Consider the following 17,996-nt stretch of genomic DNA (forward strand, 5'->3'; position numbering starts at 1 on the left):
GAAAAGTGAAGTAGAGCTGGTTTACGTAGATATGGTCAACTGTTAACCGCTAGAGGGAGCACGCGAGTGAGTCAACCAATGAATGGCGTGAATGGAGCTAAAAGCTAAAAACTCCAATAAAAAATAGTAACGAACTTTTTTTTCAGAATATTCCTTTCATTTAGCAAGGTAGAATAAAGTATTTCGCTAGAAACTGAAATAAATCCACTGAATGGGTGCCATTTGCTTCTTGTAACTCTTTCAAATTAAATTTATTTATTTGATTTTTTTAGCTCTTTTATTGAATCTAATAACACATATATTTAACTATTCAAAACATGTACCGGTCAATGTCAGAGAGCTTTACTTTATTTTTTTTTACTAGATTTCTAAAACTGAAGATGGTTACAAAACTAGTGACATTTAAAAAGCATGTTTAAAAGCAAGTCAACTAATTCCTTTAATTTTCTCTCAAGAAAGTGTTAATTAAAAAAAAAAAAAAAAAGAATGACTACATGTTCAAATAATTGATATTTATGACAAAAAAAACACTGTTACTGGCACTCATTCCTGTTACTTGTATGTTTTGAGTAACATGAATTAAAGGAACAGAAATTAGTTTTTAGCTTAGAATTAGCAAAAACAATTAACAAAAAAAAAAAATAGCTAAGTGGTGGCACATTCTAGTGATTTTTCCAAAATATGTATTTTAAAAACAAATAAATAAGATCTAATAATTAATTTAGGCAACAAAACAGGTAAAAAATGAGAAAACTTAATGTTGGTCTTCCCATGATCTTCAGAACAACCAATTGATGTCACTTCCTGTTGTAGATTGAAGAACTTGTAGAATGTTCCAGATGTTTCAGATGGGGTAATAAGTTACGGTAACAGAAATTAGTGAAACCCAGGGACACAACTAAAATGTGCATTTTTTTTACTTAAATATTAAGGATTTATTATGGAATATATATATATATATATATATATATATATATATATATATATATATATATATATATATATATATATATATATATATATATATATTGGTAAAGTTTATAGTTAGAGAGTGGGGGCAGGTAACAAATGCTATTTTTCAGTGTTCTAAGTAGTTTTTATTCATCCTTTTAATACATATCTTACTTTTGCAATAAGGTCAATGTACAAGACCCTGTGCTTAATAATAAAATGTATTTTAAAATTATTTTGTGTACACATTTATACATGCAATTTCCTGGGCGACAAAAATTGCACCAATTTGGTGGAATGGTCCTTCAAATCTTTTTTAAGTTTAAAGTTTTACACATAAAGTACACGGTGCTAAAACATGTGTTATTGTTCTGCGTTGAGAAAATTAGTATATTTTTCAGTGTAAAAAATACTAAACGTTAATAAACTCTAATTTTGCTCAGTCACTCCATAGGAACCCATTCATTTTGGACTCTCTCTGTAGCACCATCTGCTGGCCCAACAAACCCACCAAAAGTGGGTATCCTCCTCACTATAGACTAAAGAGGCGTGGCTTAGCTTTTGTCAATCAAACAGTGTAGCGCGCCAGAAGCCCCGCCCTCGTAACCACTGGCAACCTGTTTCACCACGGAAATGCTGCTGGTGTGTTTTCAGATCTCAGCGTTAGTTAGTTAAGGCTAGTTAAGCTGGTTTATGCTGTTTAAAGATATTTATTAAGGTGTTTTAATGCGACTGAGCCGATAAACAGAGAGGTAAAGACTCCAGAGATTTTAAACACTTTTCACTATTAAGTTTTAGGTTTTAGTGTAGATTAATTATGAGTTTTTGTAGGGTTTAAACCGCCTGACTGATGAATAAATGCAGCTGAAAGTCAGACTAGTTAGTAAACTAGGTTAGCTAGCATTTCGCTGTCTTTCTAACAAGCTGAATTATTTTATTTAGTTAACTAAACTAACTTATTTGGTCACTTAATTAGATTAACATAGTGAAAATGTGTAATTGTTGTATTCGAGGATGTTAGTTTTGTTAGTTTATTGTAACCGTAAATGTTCTAAACATGTAAGTTAATGTTTTTATGAATCCAAACCCAGATAATGCATATTTGTTGAATCAACGTTATTTTTTTTTGTTTATGCAATGTTATGTTTTTTATACAGTACCAGTCGAAAGTTTGGACACACCTCTTCTCAATTAATGCTTTTTCTTTTGTTTTATCATTTTTTTCCCATTGTAAATTTAATATTGAAGACTACATTAAAGCTAAACAAGAACACATGCTGAATTATTCTGTATTCTATTGTTTATTAGTGATAAACAAATCAGAATATGTTTTATAGCTGCTTTAGATTCTTCTAAGTAGCACATTTATCTTTGAGGACAGATCTGCTCTTGGTATTTTGATTTTAGTGTCTTCATGAGGGAGAGTCACCTGGAATAGTTTTCTAAACAATTTGAAGGAGTTTCTGGAGGTGCTGTAGTACAATAGTTGCTGCTTTTCCTTCACGCTGTGAAGCTCGAGCTCACCCCAAATAAATCACCTCAAATCACCATCTCAGATTATCAGGTTTAGATCAGGGGATTAATGTGGTGGACAAACACTTTTTTACTGTTTGCTACATAATTCTATATATATGTCCCTTAGTTATTTCTATGTATTTAATATTAATCTACAATGTAGATAAAAAAAAGTAAATAAAGAAACAAAGAAAAACATTATAGGAGAAGGTGTGTCCTAACCTTTGACTGGTACTGTTTGTATGGTTTGTATTAAACTTTATTAACATTAAATATGTATATCTTGTATTATCATATTTTGTTTTTTATAGCGTATACTGTGCACTTGCGGTGTAGAAAAGCACAATTAAATAATAATAATAATAATAATAATTAAGTTTCCATATCAGTGCACTAATTCCTTTGTTTAGTCTTATACAGGCAATAAAAAGTTATTTCATTGTATTACATTTTCTTTTTAAAGCTTAAAATCATTCTGAGAAACAGTTGTGTTAAAGTGACAGTCTGTAAGGTGTGTAACTGCATTGATTCATGCTAAAAAGAGCTTGTAAATTGTGGTGCAGTCGCTAGTGATTTTACTGAGGACTCTCTTCAGATCTAATTCTGTGTTTCTTTAGTTTAACGATGCATAAATGAGCAGATAAAGACTGTTTAAGAGTCTGTTCTTCTGATATACTCCAAGGCTGCAGTAGCTCTTGTTTCAGCACTATTAACAGCATCATGGTTGTTCAGGTAACCAGCAAAAGCTATTATATAGCCAGAAAAAAGATCCTGGGAGCTACCAGACCACTGTTTTACAATGAATATATTTGGCTTTGCAAGAATAGTATCTAAAGCAAACTCTCAAATGAGATCTTTAGAATATTTAATATATAGTGTTTTGTTCCCTCTCCACAAAGAAAAAACAAGCTGAAATGCTTGAATTTTTGCACCAGGAGTGGCATAAAGTTATCCAAAAGCAGTGTGTAAGACTGGTGGAGGAGAACATGCCGAGATGCATGAAATCTGTGATTAAAATCAGGGTAATTTCACCAAATATTGATTTCTGAACTCTTAAAACTTTGTAAATATTAATATGTTTTTTTTTTTTTGCATTATTTGAGGTCTGAAAGCTCTGCATCTTTTTTATTTCAGCCATTTATTATTTTCTGCAAATAAATGCTCTAAATGACAATATTTTTATTTGGAATTTGAGAGAAATGTTGTCTGTAGTTTATAGAGTAACACAACAATGTTCATTTTACTCAAACAAATCTATAAGTAGCAAAATCTGATTCAGAAGTTGAAGTGGTCTCTTAATTTGTTCCAGAGCTGTAAATGTTAACATGCTAATTTTAATATTTTAATTTAGTTTCTTTTTACAGCACTAGGTGTCGCAATCCACTCACGTTTATCCCCAAAGGTTCCCTTTTTTCCCCTCATCTGAGCTTCTTGTAATTTCTTTCTTAGTGAATTGAGTTTCTTTCATACTGTAAAATGGGTCTGGAATGTATTTTTATTTTATTTTAATATTTTATACTGTTTTATTATTGGGGGCTGTCATTTTTGTGTTTACAGGAATGAGTGCTAAGAAACCTAGAAGTAATGTGAATAAACAGAAAGGTAAGAAAGTGTGAGAGAGTAGTGAGTACAGCAGACAGTGTATAATGCAGTGTTTCTTTTTTTTACAGTCTAGACATTATATCATTTAATTTTGTTTCAGATAAGAAGAATGAAGTGCTGTCCGCAGAGGAGAGTTCTGCAGAAACAGGTAAAAAGGCTTGGAGTCATTTTCTGGACTGAAGGATGGGTGGATGGATGGACGGATAGATAGACAGAAACCTTAGGGAAAAGTCCTAGTTGGGGAAATAATAGCTTTTAAAATACAGACTTGGTCACATAATTAATCTGATTTACTTGGGAACGTATTCGTTTTTTTAAAGCAGTAATCATTTTACCTATTTTATCAAACTTTCACACCTGCCTCGTTTGATCCGGACTTTCGGATTTTTCAGTTTGGTCCGAACCAAAGTAGCAGGTGTTAAAGGGGGCGCGAACCACGGTTTGGACCAAAGGACCAGATTTTGGTCCGACCAAGAGAGGTGGTCTCGGTCCGGATCTTCTGAACCATGGTCCGGTTCGCCTGCAGTGTGAAAGCGCTTTTCTGGATGGTTCGGACTTTCGGACCAATTACAGGAATAATAACCGTTTTTTCTCCTTATCTGTTGGCGGCGATACAGTTGCTTCAGGACAAGCACGTTCGTTTAGTGAATTTGAACTAACCTAGAGTACTGTGCCTGAAGTTGCTGCTGCTGGTATAAAAAAACACAATAGCAGCACTACTATGCAGACGAAATGAATCTGTTTATTCATTTTATCCTGATCCTGGAAAGGCTTTCCACCGAATGAACCACCGGCTGAATTGTAAACACGCCAATGTCAAACGCATCTCATTGTCAAGTTAAGGAAAACGCATCGATACGTAAGTGATGATGAAAGGATGTAGTGGTATCACACAAAGGTCTTTGGTGCGCTCCCTAAACTGCAGTTTAAAAAACTAAAATAAGCCGAACAAATATATACAATGTAGCAAACACACGAACCATGGTTCGGACCACGGTCCAGACTTTCAGGTGTGAAAGCACCCTGTCTCGGTGTGAGGTGGACTAGTAGACTGTGGACGAGAGTCCTATAGTTCTCCGGGAAGAGAACTAAAGTTAGCAACGAGCTAGCTAACCATAGCAACGAGATAGCTAACCGTAGCAATGAGCTAACTAAAATTCTAATGTTATCGGGGAGGGAATTAAAGTTAGCAACAAGCTAGCTAAGCGTAGCAACAAGCTAGGAAACTGTAGCAACGAGCTCACTAAAACACTAATGTTATCAAAGAGAAAACCAAAGTTAGCAACGAGCTAGCTAACCATAGCGATGAGCTAACTAAAATACTAATATTATCGGGGAGAGAACCAAAGTTAGCAACGAGCTAGCTAGCCATAGCGATAAGCTAGCTAACTGTATCAACGAGCTAGCTAAAATTCTAATGCTACCAGGGAGAGAATTTAAGGTAGCGATAAGCTAGCTAAGTGTAGCAACAAGCTAACTAAAATTACTACAGTTAGTGACGAGCTAGCTAACCTTAGCGACCAGATAAATTACACACTAATGTTACCGGGAAGAAAACTAAAGCTCGCAAAGAGCTATATATAATGGTTTATAGGGATTAATGTTTTAGCGATTTTATATAATGGCGTTTAGTTATGTATAACTGGTTAAAAATTTGGGAATATTGGTTTATAGCAGAATATTAATATTTATTTTTTATAAGTATATATGTATTTGTGTACATTTTATTTACCACACCTCAAAGGTGCTGGAAAAGCTTAAAAATTGACTATAAAAAGTGCCTGTATTTGACCTTAGAATTGGTGTATGAACTCTACTCTGTACTCTATACACCTCACACACACTCCTGGGTATACTTGTGAGGATGCACGCTGCTGTATTGTGTTGTAGTGTAGTGATAGTGTGTATATATGCTTTAGCTTGCAGCAGTTCAGTATTGTGAGCTCCAGCTCTCAGTAGCTCCATACCCAGTGCGTGCTTTTGGTCATCCGCTTCTTTCACAGCTCTCACAAACACAGGGTCTTCTCTTACCTTCTGTTACGTCACAAGCACTTTGATGATGTAATATGATCGCTCAGTGTGTACGACAGCTTCTGTCGTCTGATATCAGCTTCTATAGGCCAGCGTCCGCAGGGAATGGCTTCAGATTGGAATTTCATAATTTCTTTCATATTCAAGGAAACAACACCTATAACCGCAGGAAAAATGGCAACTTATTATGTAAATACTTTAACACCCCTGGGAACACATTTCTATACATTGAATTTTTTTTTGTTTAGTACTAGCATTTTGCGTTTTGCATCTGTAGCAGTGTTTGGCAAATTCATTAGAAACACCACACAGCAGCAATTAAGCTTTTTAATTTTATTGAAACCGATATTAATCCAGATATTTTAGAGCTCTGTTACTTCCTTTTTCCACCACTAAAGCTTGCTGCTGTCCCATTTCCCTCATTTACGTACAAATATCCCAGGTAAAAAAAAAAAACTCAATTGTACTTAAAACATATTGAGAAATGTCTAAGTATGCTGTAAATATACTAACAGATTTAGGTGCTTACCTAATATATATTAAAATTACATTAATATTATGCTTTCATCAAATATATTTTATTTTAAATAAATAGACTACTATGAAGTACACTTTTTGTGTAATGTAAGTCAGAATATTTCTCTATTTATATTCAAATATACTTTTACAATTTTTTAGCAAAGTGTGTTAAAAACAACTGTTACAGTAGTTTACTTTAAGTACAATGTAACTTCTTATAAAGTAAATTCATTTTTCCACATTGGTAAAATGTTTAAATATATATTTAGTATTGAATGAATGTAACAGTTAAATGTATTTTAATGTTCTGTAATTATAATTTTTAAAATAGGATACCGTGTTAATTAACACATTTAAATGTCAAATAAATTTTTTTAAGTAAATTTGTAACACGCAAAAAATTGTAGTACAGTATATATATACGTATATATATATATATATATATATATATATATATATATATATATACGTATATATATATATATATATACGTATATATATATATATATATATATATACGTATATATATACGTATATATATATATATATACGTATATATATATATATACGTATGTATATGTATTTTTTTTTATACCACACGAAGTATACTAGAAGTGTGCTACTTACAAAAAACAGGAACAAGAAGCATATTTGTACTCTAATGTAAATAGATCACATATATTTACCATCAGTTCTTAGTACATTTCTAATATACTCTGTGTATAATAGTGAAACAGTTGTACTTTAATACTTAGTAAATATATTATAATTTTACTGTAAGCATACTTAAAATGTGGGGTTATATACATGAATAGTATGTTTAATTGTACATAATTGTACTTAAAACATATGGAGAAATGTCTAAAGATTTAGGTATTAAATATATTAAAAAGTACATTAATATTATGCTTTCATCAAATGTTTAAAAGTAAACTTTGATCATACTTTTTAGTAAATTTGTAGCACAGTAAAAAATGTAGTACAGTATATTAAAATATATTTTTTATACCCAACAAAGTATACTAGAAGTGTGCTACTTACAAAAGACAGGAACAAGAATGAAGTAGTATGTTTAAATGTTACTTAAGTATATTTAAAATAGTTCCATTTTAGTACAGTTAAGTACACTTATCACAATTTTTTTTTATTTAATTTTATTTCAAATTTTTCCCATTTTCTCCACAATTTAGCACAGACAATTACCCAACCCACTCACTAGGACTCCACCTATCACTAGTGATGCCCCAACAAACCAGGAGGATGAAGACTAACACATGCCTCCTCCGATACATGTGAAGCCAGCCACCGCTTCTTTTCGAGCTGCTGCTGATGCAGCATTGTCGAGTAGCCCATTGCACTTGGAGGAAAGTGCAGGGACTCGGTTCTGATACATCAGCTCACAGACGCCCTGTGCTGCGGACATCACCCTTTAGTGATGTGGGGACATCTTTAAATATACTGATTAATAATAATGTGGCTACAAGAACACTTTAGTGCACTATAGAATAATAATACTTTTTTCACTAGAGTTGCATTGTCACTAATTGGATATGTATTAGATTAGCGCAAGTAGCTCAAATTAAAATTAAAACTTCCCTCACAAATATCACACGTGTGTTGTACGTTCAATAACCTCGTGTTATTGTTATTCTCTGGTTGAACGTAGGGTTTATTTGGAGGACTGAGTCTCTTCAGGAAGTCGTTTGTAGGTGCACGTCTGTGTTGATGTTTTCTCTCTCTGCTTCTCGTCAGTAGCGTACAAGCACTGCACACTATCATTACGCTAAGCCACATTTACTGCCGTGTGTCGGCTCTAAGGGAGCCCTGTGTTTATGCCTGCTGGATGGAGGCCAGCACACTGTAGGCCTGTGTGTTTTCCCCGCGGCCAGCGCCGCTAATGGACACAGCATTGTTCTCAAACAGCACTGCTCTCAAAGCCAAGCTTTACACTGGCTGGTATTAGAATGTGCTGGAAAGATTTGCACTACATTTCCCATGATGCCCTGGGGGTGTCCTATATTTATGCTGCATTCTATTCTGTTCAAACAGGAATGATGTCACACCTGAATTAACTGCATTCCAGTTAAGGATGCACCGATGTGGGAATTCAGGGCAGATGCTGAAATAATAATACACGATAATACACATGTTCATACAGGGGTTGGACAATGAAACTGAAACACCTGTCAATTTAGTGTGAGAGGTTTCATGGCAACAGAGTGTTAATAAACTTGCATTACTGTAGTAAAGCTGAGTATAAAGAATGTTACTTACCAATACTAATCTGATTCAAAATTTGATCTCAAAAACACAACATTAAAACATAAAACATGAACATACCTCCAGGTATGGTGAAGAATTGGTGCCAAATTAAAAAGTATTTACTGCAGCTGGAAGTAAAACCACTTTTTCATCCCTCCATCCAACCGTTTTTTTAATTTTCTGGTGATGAAATGTAAGATGCTAATTCAAAAGGCAGAAGGTTGAGGAAAAATTTTCAACATTTCCACAACAATTTAACATTAAATGTAGTTTCAACGTTGAAATAACAACAAACATTACTTCTACCATATTTAAACCACATTTCCACATTGAAGGTCAATTGTGTGCCAGCAGGTTAAAGCTGAACTGAAGGGGTTAAAGGGGTAAATTTATTGGAGTAAACAATAGCTAATGTGAACAAAGCTCTCACTCTTCTTTCTTACCTTCTATCTAGGCCTGTCACGATAACAAAATTTTCAGGACAATATGTTGTCCCAGAAATGATTGCGATAAATAATAATATAATCATTTTAAAGCGCCACTATAGAAAATGCTTTTTGCTGCATCTGGGCTCCAAAAGGAGCTTTAAGACAATATGCCACAGTAATAATGCACTAACATAATACTATTACACCATTTAACAGACATTGGGCTTCCAATAAAAATATTTAATATCCTAAATAACTAAAACAAATAACGTACAACCACCCTGGGACTCTGTGGGTTCTGAGAAAACGGCACTAAATATTAAACAGACCTTTAATAAAAAAAAAATAAGAAAGAACTAGAAAGAATAGATAATAGTAACATTTACATTAATTTAACTTTTTTTTTTTTACTCCGGACATAACACAAAGACACTTGCAGATTCCTTTTTCTGATCATGTATGTATATAATTTAAAGCACACATTACTTAAAAAAAACACACAATGTGTTTATATGATCAAAGACACAGGTAGCTCAGCAGCCCAGAGCTCTTGCTACAAATTTATTTTTAATTTTTAATGTATCTGTCGGACAAATTCAGAGCAAGGAACACTAGCATGGTAACTGCGTGGGGCTTGCACCCATTAAAAAAACAATAAAAAAAATATCGAACGATAAGTCGATAACATAGTTATCGCGACAGGCCTACTTCTATATTTAACTTAGGTGACTTGAGTGTGAAGACTTGGAAATTATTGTTACTGCAATTTGATTACTTGTTCCCACCTTTTCCCACCTATATTTGCTGTATTTGTATTTTTTTGTCCATCTTCCCCAGGTCACCCTGACCACATCTTTCCCCTGGTCCTCACCTCCGCCACTCAGGAGCTGTTCGGTTGCCGTGCAGATGAGGACGTGACGGGGGACGACCCCTACAGGCTGCTGAAGAAAGAGGACATCATCCAGGACATGAAGACCAGGGCGGCCATTTCAGACTTCAGTCCCATCAAGCAGGCCATCCTGGTGAGACTCTGTATTCATTTATTTACACCTGAGCATGCTATATTTGCATACATATACACTGATCAGCCATAACATTAAAGCCACTGCCAGGTAAAGTGTATATCACTGATGATTTGGGTCAAGTGGAATCTGTCAAAGGGGTAAATATATTAGGCAGCAGGTAAACAGTTTTCATTCAATTTCCAAATCAGTAAATTCCTTTTTTTTGTGAATATATTTTGATTGTTTTTTCCCTTTTTCCAAAGTAACAGGTACATATAGGCACACAACTACAACAGTATAAACAACACAACACAGCACACACCCCTCCATCAAGAGTAAAAAATTAAATAAATAATTAAAATGTCCATAGAATATATATATAGCAGACATCCACATACATCCGCCTACAAACAAATGAACACACAAACACTCAAGGCACCCTTACATAAGTATATTTCTCAAGTATCCAAAACTCTAAACACGTTTTCTGCTTTACACACATTTTACAATTCAGAATGGCACTTTTTAACTGCACTGAACACGATTCTCTACATAACACACAACAATCTGAGATAAAGTCACATGTTTGCCATGTCAAAACACTGCCATTCAACATGACAAAACATGAGCTAATTGGACGATATATGTGCCACCTGGCCAAACACCTCATTGGTTAATTGTTGGCACTTCAATCAGGAGGTAAGCACTATAAAAAGCCCACAGGTGAGCCTTTCTTTTATAACAACAATGGAAGCTGCTGCAGAGGGAAGAAGAGGCAGGGTAAGAATGAGAGGTGGAGGAAGATTTAGAGGTAGGGGTAGAGCTGCTAGAGGAATTCAAGGCCAAAGAAGACTTTCAAATGAAATCAGAGCAACCTTAGTTGATCATGTCATCAACCATGGGCTGACAATGAGAGAAGCTGGACAGAGAGTTCAGCCCAACTTGAGCCGCATCGTGCAGCCACAGTCCAAAACTGGTTTGCTGACCACCCACCATTTCTCGTGCAATACCTCCCACCATACTCACCATTTCTGAACCCCATAGAAGAGTTCTTTTCAGCATGGCGGTGGAAGGTATATGACCGGCAGCCCTTTGTGCGCATGCCTCTTCTGCAGGCTATGGAAGAGGCATGTGATGAAATTGATGTGGGTGCAATTCAGGGATGGATAAGGCACTCAAGACGCTTCTTCCCTCAATGTCTGGCAAAGGACAATATTGCCTGTGATGTGGACGTGGCATTGTGGCCAGACCCAGCTGTACGGCAAGAAGCTGTCTAATTATTTTTCTTGCCTCTTTTTTCTATTTTTTTTCTTGCAGATTTCTTTTGTATTTTTTTTTCAGTTTATTGTTTTTGTGAGCATATTTTTGTTTGTTCCAATGTATTTCTGCTGCATTGCATTGACTTGTTTTACTGAACAATAAAATATTCGGCAGCATCTGTGTGTGTCTGCATTTATTTCTGTGCATGTGAACAATCTGAAGAATTTTCTACAATTTGAACTGTTTTTGTATTATGGTTAAGCTTACTGAAGGTGACAGTGCTTTTCATTATACCCAGCAGTGTGTAGATGGTTAGACAAAAATCTGGTAACCTGAAGGAAGTGTGTCTTAGTTGGTGCAAAAGTTTGATTTTGATAATGCTGTATTTAGTTTTGCTTGCAGTGCTTCCTTTTTCAGGATATATAAGGTGTTTTGCAGTTTGAGTGTGTGGTTTCGTGAATTGTGTTAAATATTTGATAAAACAAGCCTAGTTTACAAAATTGTGTTTTAGCAATTGGAAAAAACTGTAAATGTCAGGGCACTCCAGATTCTACCAATAAGGTGTGGAGCTACTTTAAACTAGGATAACAAAAAAAAACTATTTATGTGCAGGGGCAAAATATGCCCCATATAATCCATTTTAAAGCCTGTTTGGACAACTTAAAACAAAAAATTACAGGATTTCGGAAAGCTGCCGAAAAATAGGTGCACTATTCAACAAAGGTTAGTACTCTTCATTATGTTTTACTACACTAAATTTCAGTTTTACAGCGGAGTTCTCCTTTAAAGCATACTGTTGATAAAATAAAAAATGTATCATGATACAATAAAATGTCAATATATAGCCAAGTGTCCAAGGCTCACTGATGCTTATGAAGCCTAATGAATTTGGCAGCTGGTTTTAGGCGTCTGTGTTTTTGCAGGACTATCCTGAAGATGAGATCCTGTTGGTGTTTGACAGAGACTTCACCTACGGCCAGAGCTTCTACCTGGTTCTCACAGTGGACGCTAAGGAGAGCATGCTCAGGGTAAGACAGCGCTGTTCAGACTGGTGGTGGACAGAGTACACAAACCCTGTACTGGAGTTCAGGTAGAGATACCCAAGGTTAAAATAATAGTCCTACATTTAATAGACCCCTATTAAAGTAAAGTACTAGTTCGGATCAGCAATTTCAGTTAGGTACATCATAAAACTACGGTGGCCCTGAAGTGCAAAACAAATTAACATGTCAGAAAACAAAGTTACAAAAATTAAAACAAATTTACATTTGAAAAATAATTTCATTCAAGAAAACAAAATTACCAAAGAAAAATATATATTTTACATGTAAAAAAACAACACATTTCAGAAAAACAAATTTACAAAACTTAAAACAAATTTACAAGACGCAAAACACAAGACGTGCTGGTAAAAGTGTTTCAGTGCTGGTTAAAGTGTTTCAGTGCTGGTAAAAGTGTTTCAGTGCTGGTTAAAGTGTTTCAGTGCTGGTAAAAGTGTTTCAGTGCTGGTAAAAGTGTTTCAGTGCTGGTAAAAGTGTTTCAGTGCTGGTTAAAGTGTTTCAGTGCTGGTAAAAGTGTTTCAGTGCTGGTTAAAGTGTTTCAGTGCTGGTTAAAGTGTTTCAGTGCTGGTAAAAGTGTTTCAGTGCTGGTTAAAGTGTTTCAGTGCTGGTTAAAGTGTTTCAGTGCTGGTTAAAGCGTTTCAGTGCTGGTTAAAGCGTTTCAGTGCTGGTAAAAGCGTTTCAGTGCTGGTTAAAGCGTTTCAGTGCTGGTAAAAGTGTTTCAGTGCTGGTTAAAGTGTTTCAGTGCTGGTAAAAGTGTTTCAGTGCTGGTTAAAGTGTTTCAGTGCTGGTTAAAGTGTTTCAGTGCTGGTAAAAGTGTTTCAGTGCTGGTTAAAGTGTTTCAGTGCTGGTTAAAGCGTTTCAGTGCTGGTTAAAGCGTTTCAGTGCTGGTAAAAGTGTTTCAGTGCTGGTTAAAGTGTTTCAGTGCTGGTAAAAGTGTTTCAGTGCTGGTTAAAGTGTTTCAGTGCTGGTTAAAGTGTTTCAGTGCTGGTAAAAGTGTTTCAGTGCTGGTAAAAGTGTTTCAGTGCTGGTTAAAGTGTTTCAGTGCTGGTTAAAGTGTTTCAGTGCTGGTTAAAGTGTTTCAGTGCTGGTTAAAGTGTTTCAGTGCTGGTAAAAGTGTTTCAGTGCTGGTAAAAGTGTTTCAGTGCTGGTAAAAGTGTTTCAGTGCTGGTTAAAGTGTTTCAGTGCTGGTAAAAGCGTTTCAGTGCTGGTAAAAGCGTTTCAGTGCTGGTTAAAGTGTTTCAGTGCTGGTAAAAGTGTTTCAGTGCTGGTTAAAGTGTTTCAGTGCTGGTTAAAGTGTTTCAGTGCTGGTAAAAGTGTTTCAGTGCTGGTAAAAGTGTTTCAGTGCTGGTTAAAGTGTTTCAGTGCTGGTAAAAGTGTTTCAGTGCTGGTAAAAGTGTTTCAGTGCTGGTAAAAGTGTTTCAGTGCTGGTTAAAGCGTTTCAGTGCTGGTTAAAGCGTTTCAGTGCTGGTAAAAGTGTTTCAGTGCTGGTAAAAGTGTTTCAGTGCTGGTTAAAGTGTTTCAGTGCTGGTTAAAGTGTTTCAGTGCTGGTTAAAGTGTTTCAGTGCTGGTTAAAGTGTTTCAGTGCTGGTTAAAGTGTTTCAGTGCTGGTAAAAGTGTTTCAGTGCTGGTTAAAGCGTTTCAGTGCTGGTTAAAGTGTTTCAGTGCTGGTAAAAGTGTTTCAGTGCTGGTTAAAGTGTTTCAGTGCTGGTTAAAGTGTTTCAGTGCTGGTAAAAGCGTTTCAGTGCTGGTAAAAGCGTTTCAGTGCTGGTTAAAGCGTTTCAGTGCTGGTTAAAGCGTTTCAGTGCTGGTAAAAGCGTTTCAGTGCTGGTTAAAGCGTTTCAGTGCTGGTTAAAGCGTTTCAGTGCTGGTTAAAGCGTTTCAGTGCTGGTTAAAGTGTTTCAGTGCTGGTTAAAGTGTTTCAGTGCTGGTTAAAGTGTTTCAGTGCTGGTTAAAGTGTTTCAGTGCTGGTTAAAGCGTTTCAGTGCTGGTAAAAGCGTTTCAGTGCTGGTTAAAGCGTTTCAGTGCTGGTAAAAGTGTTTCAGTGCTGGTTAAAGTGTTTCAGTGCTGGTAAAAGTGTTTCAGTGCTGGTTAAAGTGTTTCAGTGCTGGTAAAAGTGTTTCAGTGCTGGTTAAAGTGTTTCAGTGCTGGTAAAAGTGTTTCAGTGCTGGTTAAAGTGTTTCAGTGCTGGTTAAAGCGTTTCAGTGCTGGTTAAAGCGTTTCAGTGCTGGTAAAAGTGTTTCAGTGCTGGTTAAAGTGTTTCAGTGCTGGTAAAAGTGTTTCAGTGCTGGTTAAAGTGTTTCAGTGCTGGTAAAAGTGTTTCAGTGCTGGTAAAAGTGTTTCAGTGCTGGTAAAAGTGTTTCAGTGCTGGTTAAAGTGTTTCAGTGCTGGTTAAAGTGTTTCAGTGCTGGTTAAAGTGTTTCAGTGCTGGTAAAAGTGTTTCAGTGCTGGTTAAAGTGTTTCAGTGCTGGTAAAAGCGTTTCAGTGCTGGTAAAAGCGTTTCAGTGCTGGTTAAAGTGTTTCAGTGCTGGTAAAAGTGTTTCAGTGCTGGTTAAAGTGTTTCAGTGCTGGTTAAAGTGTTTCAGTGCTGGTAAAAGTGTTTCAGTGCTGGTAAAAGTGTTTCAGTGCTGGTTAAAGTGTTTCAGTGCTGGTAAAAGTGTTTCAGTGCTGGTAAAAGTGTTTCAGTGCTGGTAAAAGTGTTTCAGTGCTGGTAAAAGTGTTTCAGTGCTGGTTAAAGCGTTTCAGTGCTGGTTAAAGCGTTTCAGTGCTGGTAAAAGTGTTTCAGTGCTGGTAAAAGTGTTTCAGTGCTGGTTAAAGTGTTTCAGTGCTGGTTAAAGTGTTTCAGTGCTGGTTAAAGTGTTTCAGTGCTGGTTAAAGTGTTTCAGTGCTGGTAAAAGTGTTTCAGTGCTGGTTAAAGCGTTTCAGTGCTGGTTAAAGTGTTTCAGTGCTGGTAAAAGTGTTTCAGTGCTGGTTAAAGTGTTTCAGTGCTGGTTAAAGTGTTTCAGTGCTGGTAAAAGCGTTTCAGTGCTGGTAAAAGCGTTTCAGTGCTGGTTAAAACGTTTCAGTGCTGGTTAAAGCGTTTCAGTGCTGGTAAAAGCGTTTCAGTGCTGGTTAAAGCGTTTCAGTGCTGGTTAAAGCGTTTCAGTGCTGGTTAAAGCGTTTCAGTGCTGGTTAAAGTGTTTCAGTGCTGGTTAAAGTGTTTCAGTGCTGGTAAAAGTGTTTCAGTGCTGGTAAAAGTGTTTCAGTGCTGGTAAAAGTGTTTCAGTGCTGGTTAAAGTGTTTCAGTGCTGGTTAAAGTGTTTCAGTGCTGGTAAAAGTGTTTCAGTGCTGGTAAAAGTGTTTCAGTGCTGGTTAAAGTGTTTCAGTGCTGGTTAAAGTGTTTCAGTGCTGGTAAAAGTGTTTCAGTGCTGGTTAAAGTGTTTCAGTGCTGGTTAAAGCGTTTCAGTGCTGGTAAAAGCGTTTCAGTGCTGGTAAAAGCGTTTCAGTGCTGGTTAAAGTGTTTCAGTGCTGGTTAAAGTGTTTCAGTGCTGGTTAAAGTGTTTCAGTGCTGGTAAAAGTGTTTCAGTGCTGGTTAAAGTGTTTCAGTGCTGGTTAAAGTGTTTCAGTGCTGGTAAAAGTGTTTCAGTGCTGGTTAAAGTGTTTCAGTGCTGGTAAAAGTGTTTCAGTGCTGGTTAAAGTGTTTCAGTGCTGGTTAAAGTGTTTCAGTGCTGGTTAAAGTGTTTCAGTGCTGGTAAAAGTGTTTCAGTGCTGGTAAAAGCGTTTCAGTGCTTGTTGAAGCGTTTCAGTGCTTGTTGAAGCGTTTCAGTGCTGGTAAAAGCGTTTCAGTGCTGGTTAAAGTGTTTCAGTGCTGGTTAAAGCGTTTCAGTGCTGGTAAAAGCGTTTCAGTGCTGGTAAAAGCGTTTCAGTGCTGGTAAAAGTGTTTCAGTGCTGGTAAAAGTGTTTCAGTGCTGGTTAAAGTGTTTCAGTGCTGGTTAAAGTGTTTCAGTGCTGGTAAAAGTGTTTCAGTGCTGGTTAAAGTGTTTCAGTGCTGGTAAAAGTGTTTCAGTGCTGGTTAAAGTGTTTCAGTGCTGGTAAAAGTGTTTCAGTGCTGGTTAAAGTGTTTCAGTGCTGGTTAAAGTGTTTCAGTGCTGGTTAAAGTGTTTCAGTGCTGGTTAAAGTGTTTCAGTGCTGGTAAAAGCGTTTCAGTGCTGGTTAAAGCGTTTCAGTGCTGGTTAAAGTGTTTCAGTGCTGGTTAAAGTGTTTCAGTGCTGGTTAAAGTGTTTCAGTGCTGGTTAAAGTGTTTCAGTGCTGGTTAAAGTGTTTCAGTGCTGGTTAAAGTGTTTTGCGTCTTGTAAATTTGTTTTTCTGAAATGTAATGTTTTTTTTTGCCCATGTAAAATATATTTTTCTTTGGTAATTTTGTTTTCTTGAATGTAATTATTTTTGTACGTAAATTTGTTTAAAATGTTTGTAATATTATTATCTGACATGTTAATTTGTTTTGCACTTCAGGGCTACCATCTAAAACAGACGAACACGTTGATATTTGAGAATACAAAAAGCTATCTCAGAGATTTCAGCTGTCAGTTTGCACTGTGAGGAACATAGTGGGGAAATGGAAGACCACAGGAACAGTTCTAATTAACACCAACAACAAGTTGCCATAAGTTGTTTCAAAATAGTACATGTAGTATGTATTTAAGTACATATTTTAAAAAATACTTAAAAAGTACGTACTTTTCCATGTTAAGTATACTTTTAAAAAGATACTTAAATGCACTTTTCCTTTACAAGTGTATTTTTGTCAGGAATTATTGCTCCCAGTTGATCAGTGAATGGTGGATAAATGTTTTGGTGTGTTCTGGTTGTTCAGTCTCCCGCTGAAGTGGATGGAGAAGAAGAAGAAGAGGGTGAAAGTGAGGATCTGTCTGAGATAATGGTGCAGAAAACTCCGGAGCCACAGGCCTGGGTGTCTCTTGGCAGTGAGAGAGAGATTGAGGACGAATCTCTGATGGACACCAGACCTAAAGTACGATACTCACACACATATACAATACACAAGCGGAATACACACCACATACACAATACACAACTTTTCACACAGGTCAAAGACCCACAATACACAGCTGATATAGATTATACTGCAGATTACAGCAGTAGAGGTGTTTCATAACGATAAAAATGTGACTGTGTGCTTCTTTAGATTTTAGGATGTATACAGAACATTATTGTTCAAAGCCGTTTTAGCTCCGCATACAGTTAGTTGCTCCTGTTTTTAAACGGCCTCAGGATTACTTGAGCAGGTTAAACGTCCACAGTAAAATAAAGTGTAGTTTAGATTTGTGAGGATTTTTTAATTGCTTAACAGATTAGGTAAGTCTAGCTAA

The 17,996-nt window shown here is 36.1% G+C and overlaps 1 protein-coding gene across 2 annotated transcripts in view; it reads left to right on the forward strand.

Moving 5' to 3' along the window:
• The first annotated feature begins 1,551 nt into the window (after positions 1-1,551).
• Positions 1,552-17,996, forward strand: part of dnai3 (dynein axonemal intermediate chain 3) — a 51,307-nt gene continuing 34,862 nt past the window's right edge. The window contains exons 1-6 of one of the 2 annotated variants that reach the window (XM_022677286.2): positions 1,552-1,703; positions 4,024-4,068; positions 4,169-4,216; positions 10,146-10,330; positions 12,496-12,600; positions 17,483-17,638. In XM_022677286.2, the coding sequence (XP_022533007.2) occupies positions 4,026-4,068; positions 4,169-4,216; positions 10,146-10,330; positions 12,496-12,600; positions 17,483-17,638 (537 nt within the window). In that variant the 5' untranslated portion in view covers positions 1,552-1,703; positions 4,024-4,025. Of the gene's footprint in view, positions 1,704-4,023; positions 4,069-4,168; positions 4,217-4,843; positions 4,928-10,145; positions 10,331-12,495; positions 12,601-17,482; positions 17,639-17,996 lie in introns of those variants that run through there. The other variant, XM_022677287.2, reaches the window with a different exon arrangement.

Source organism: Astyanax mexicanus, chromosome 13 (assembly GCF_023375975.1).
Source record: "Astyanax mexicanus isolate ESR-SI-001 chromosome 13, AstMex3_surface, whole genome shotgun sequence".
Classification (NCBI taxonomy): Eukaryota; Metazoa; Chordata; class Actinopteri; order Characiformes; family Acestrorhamphidae; genus Astyanax; species Astyanax mexicanus.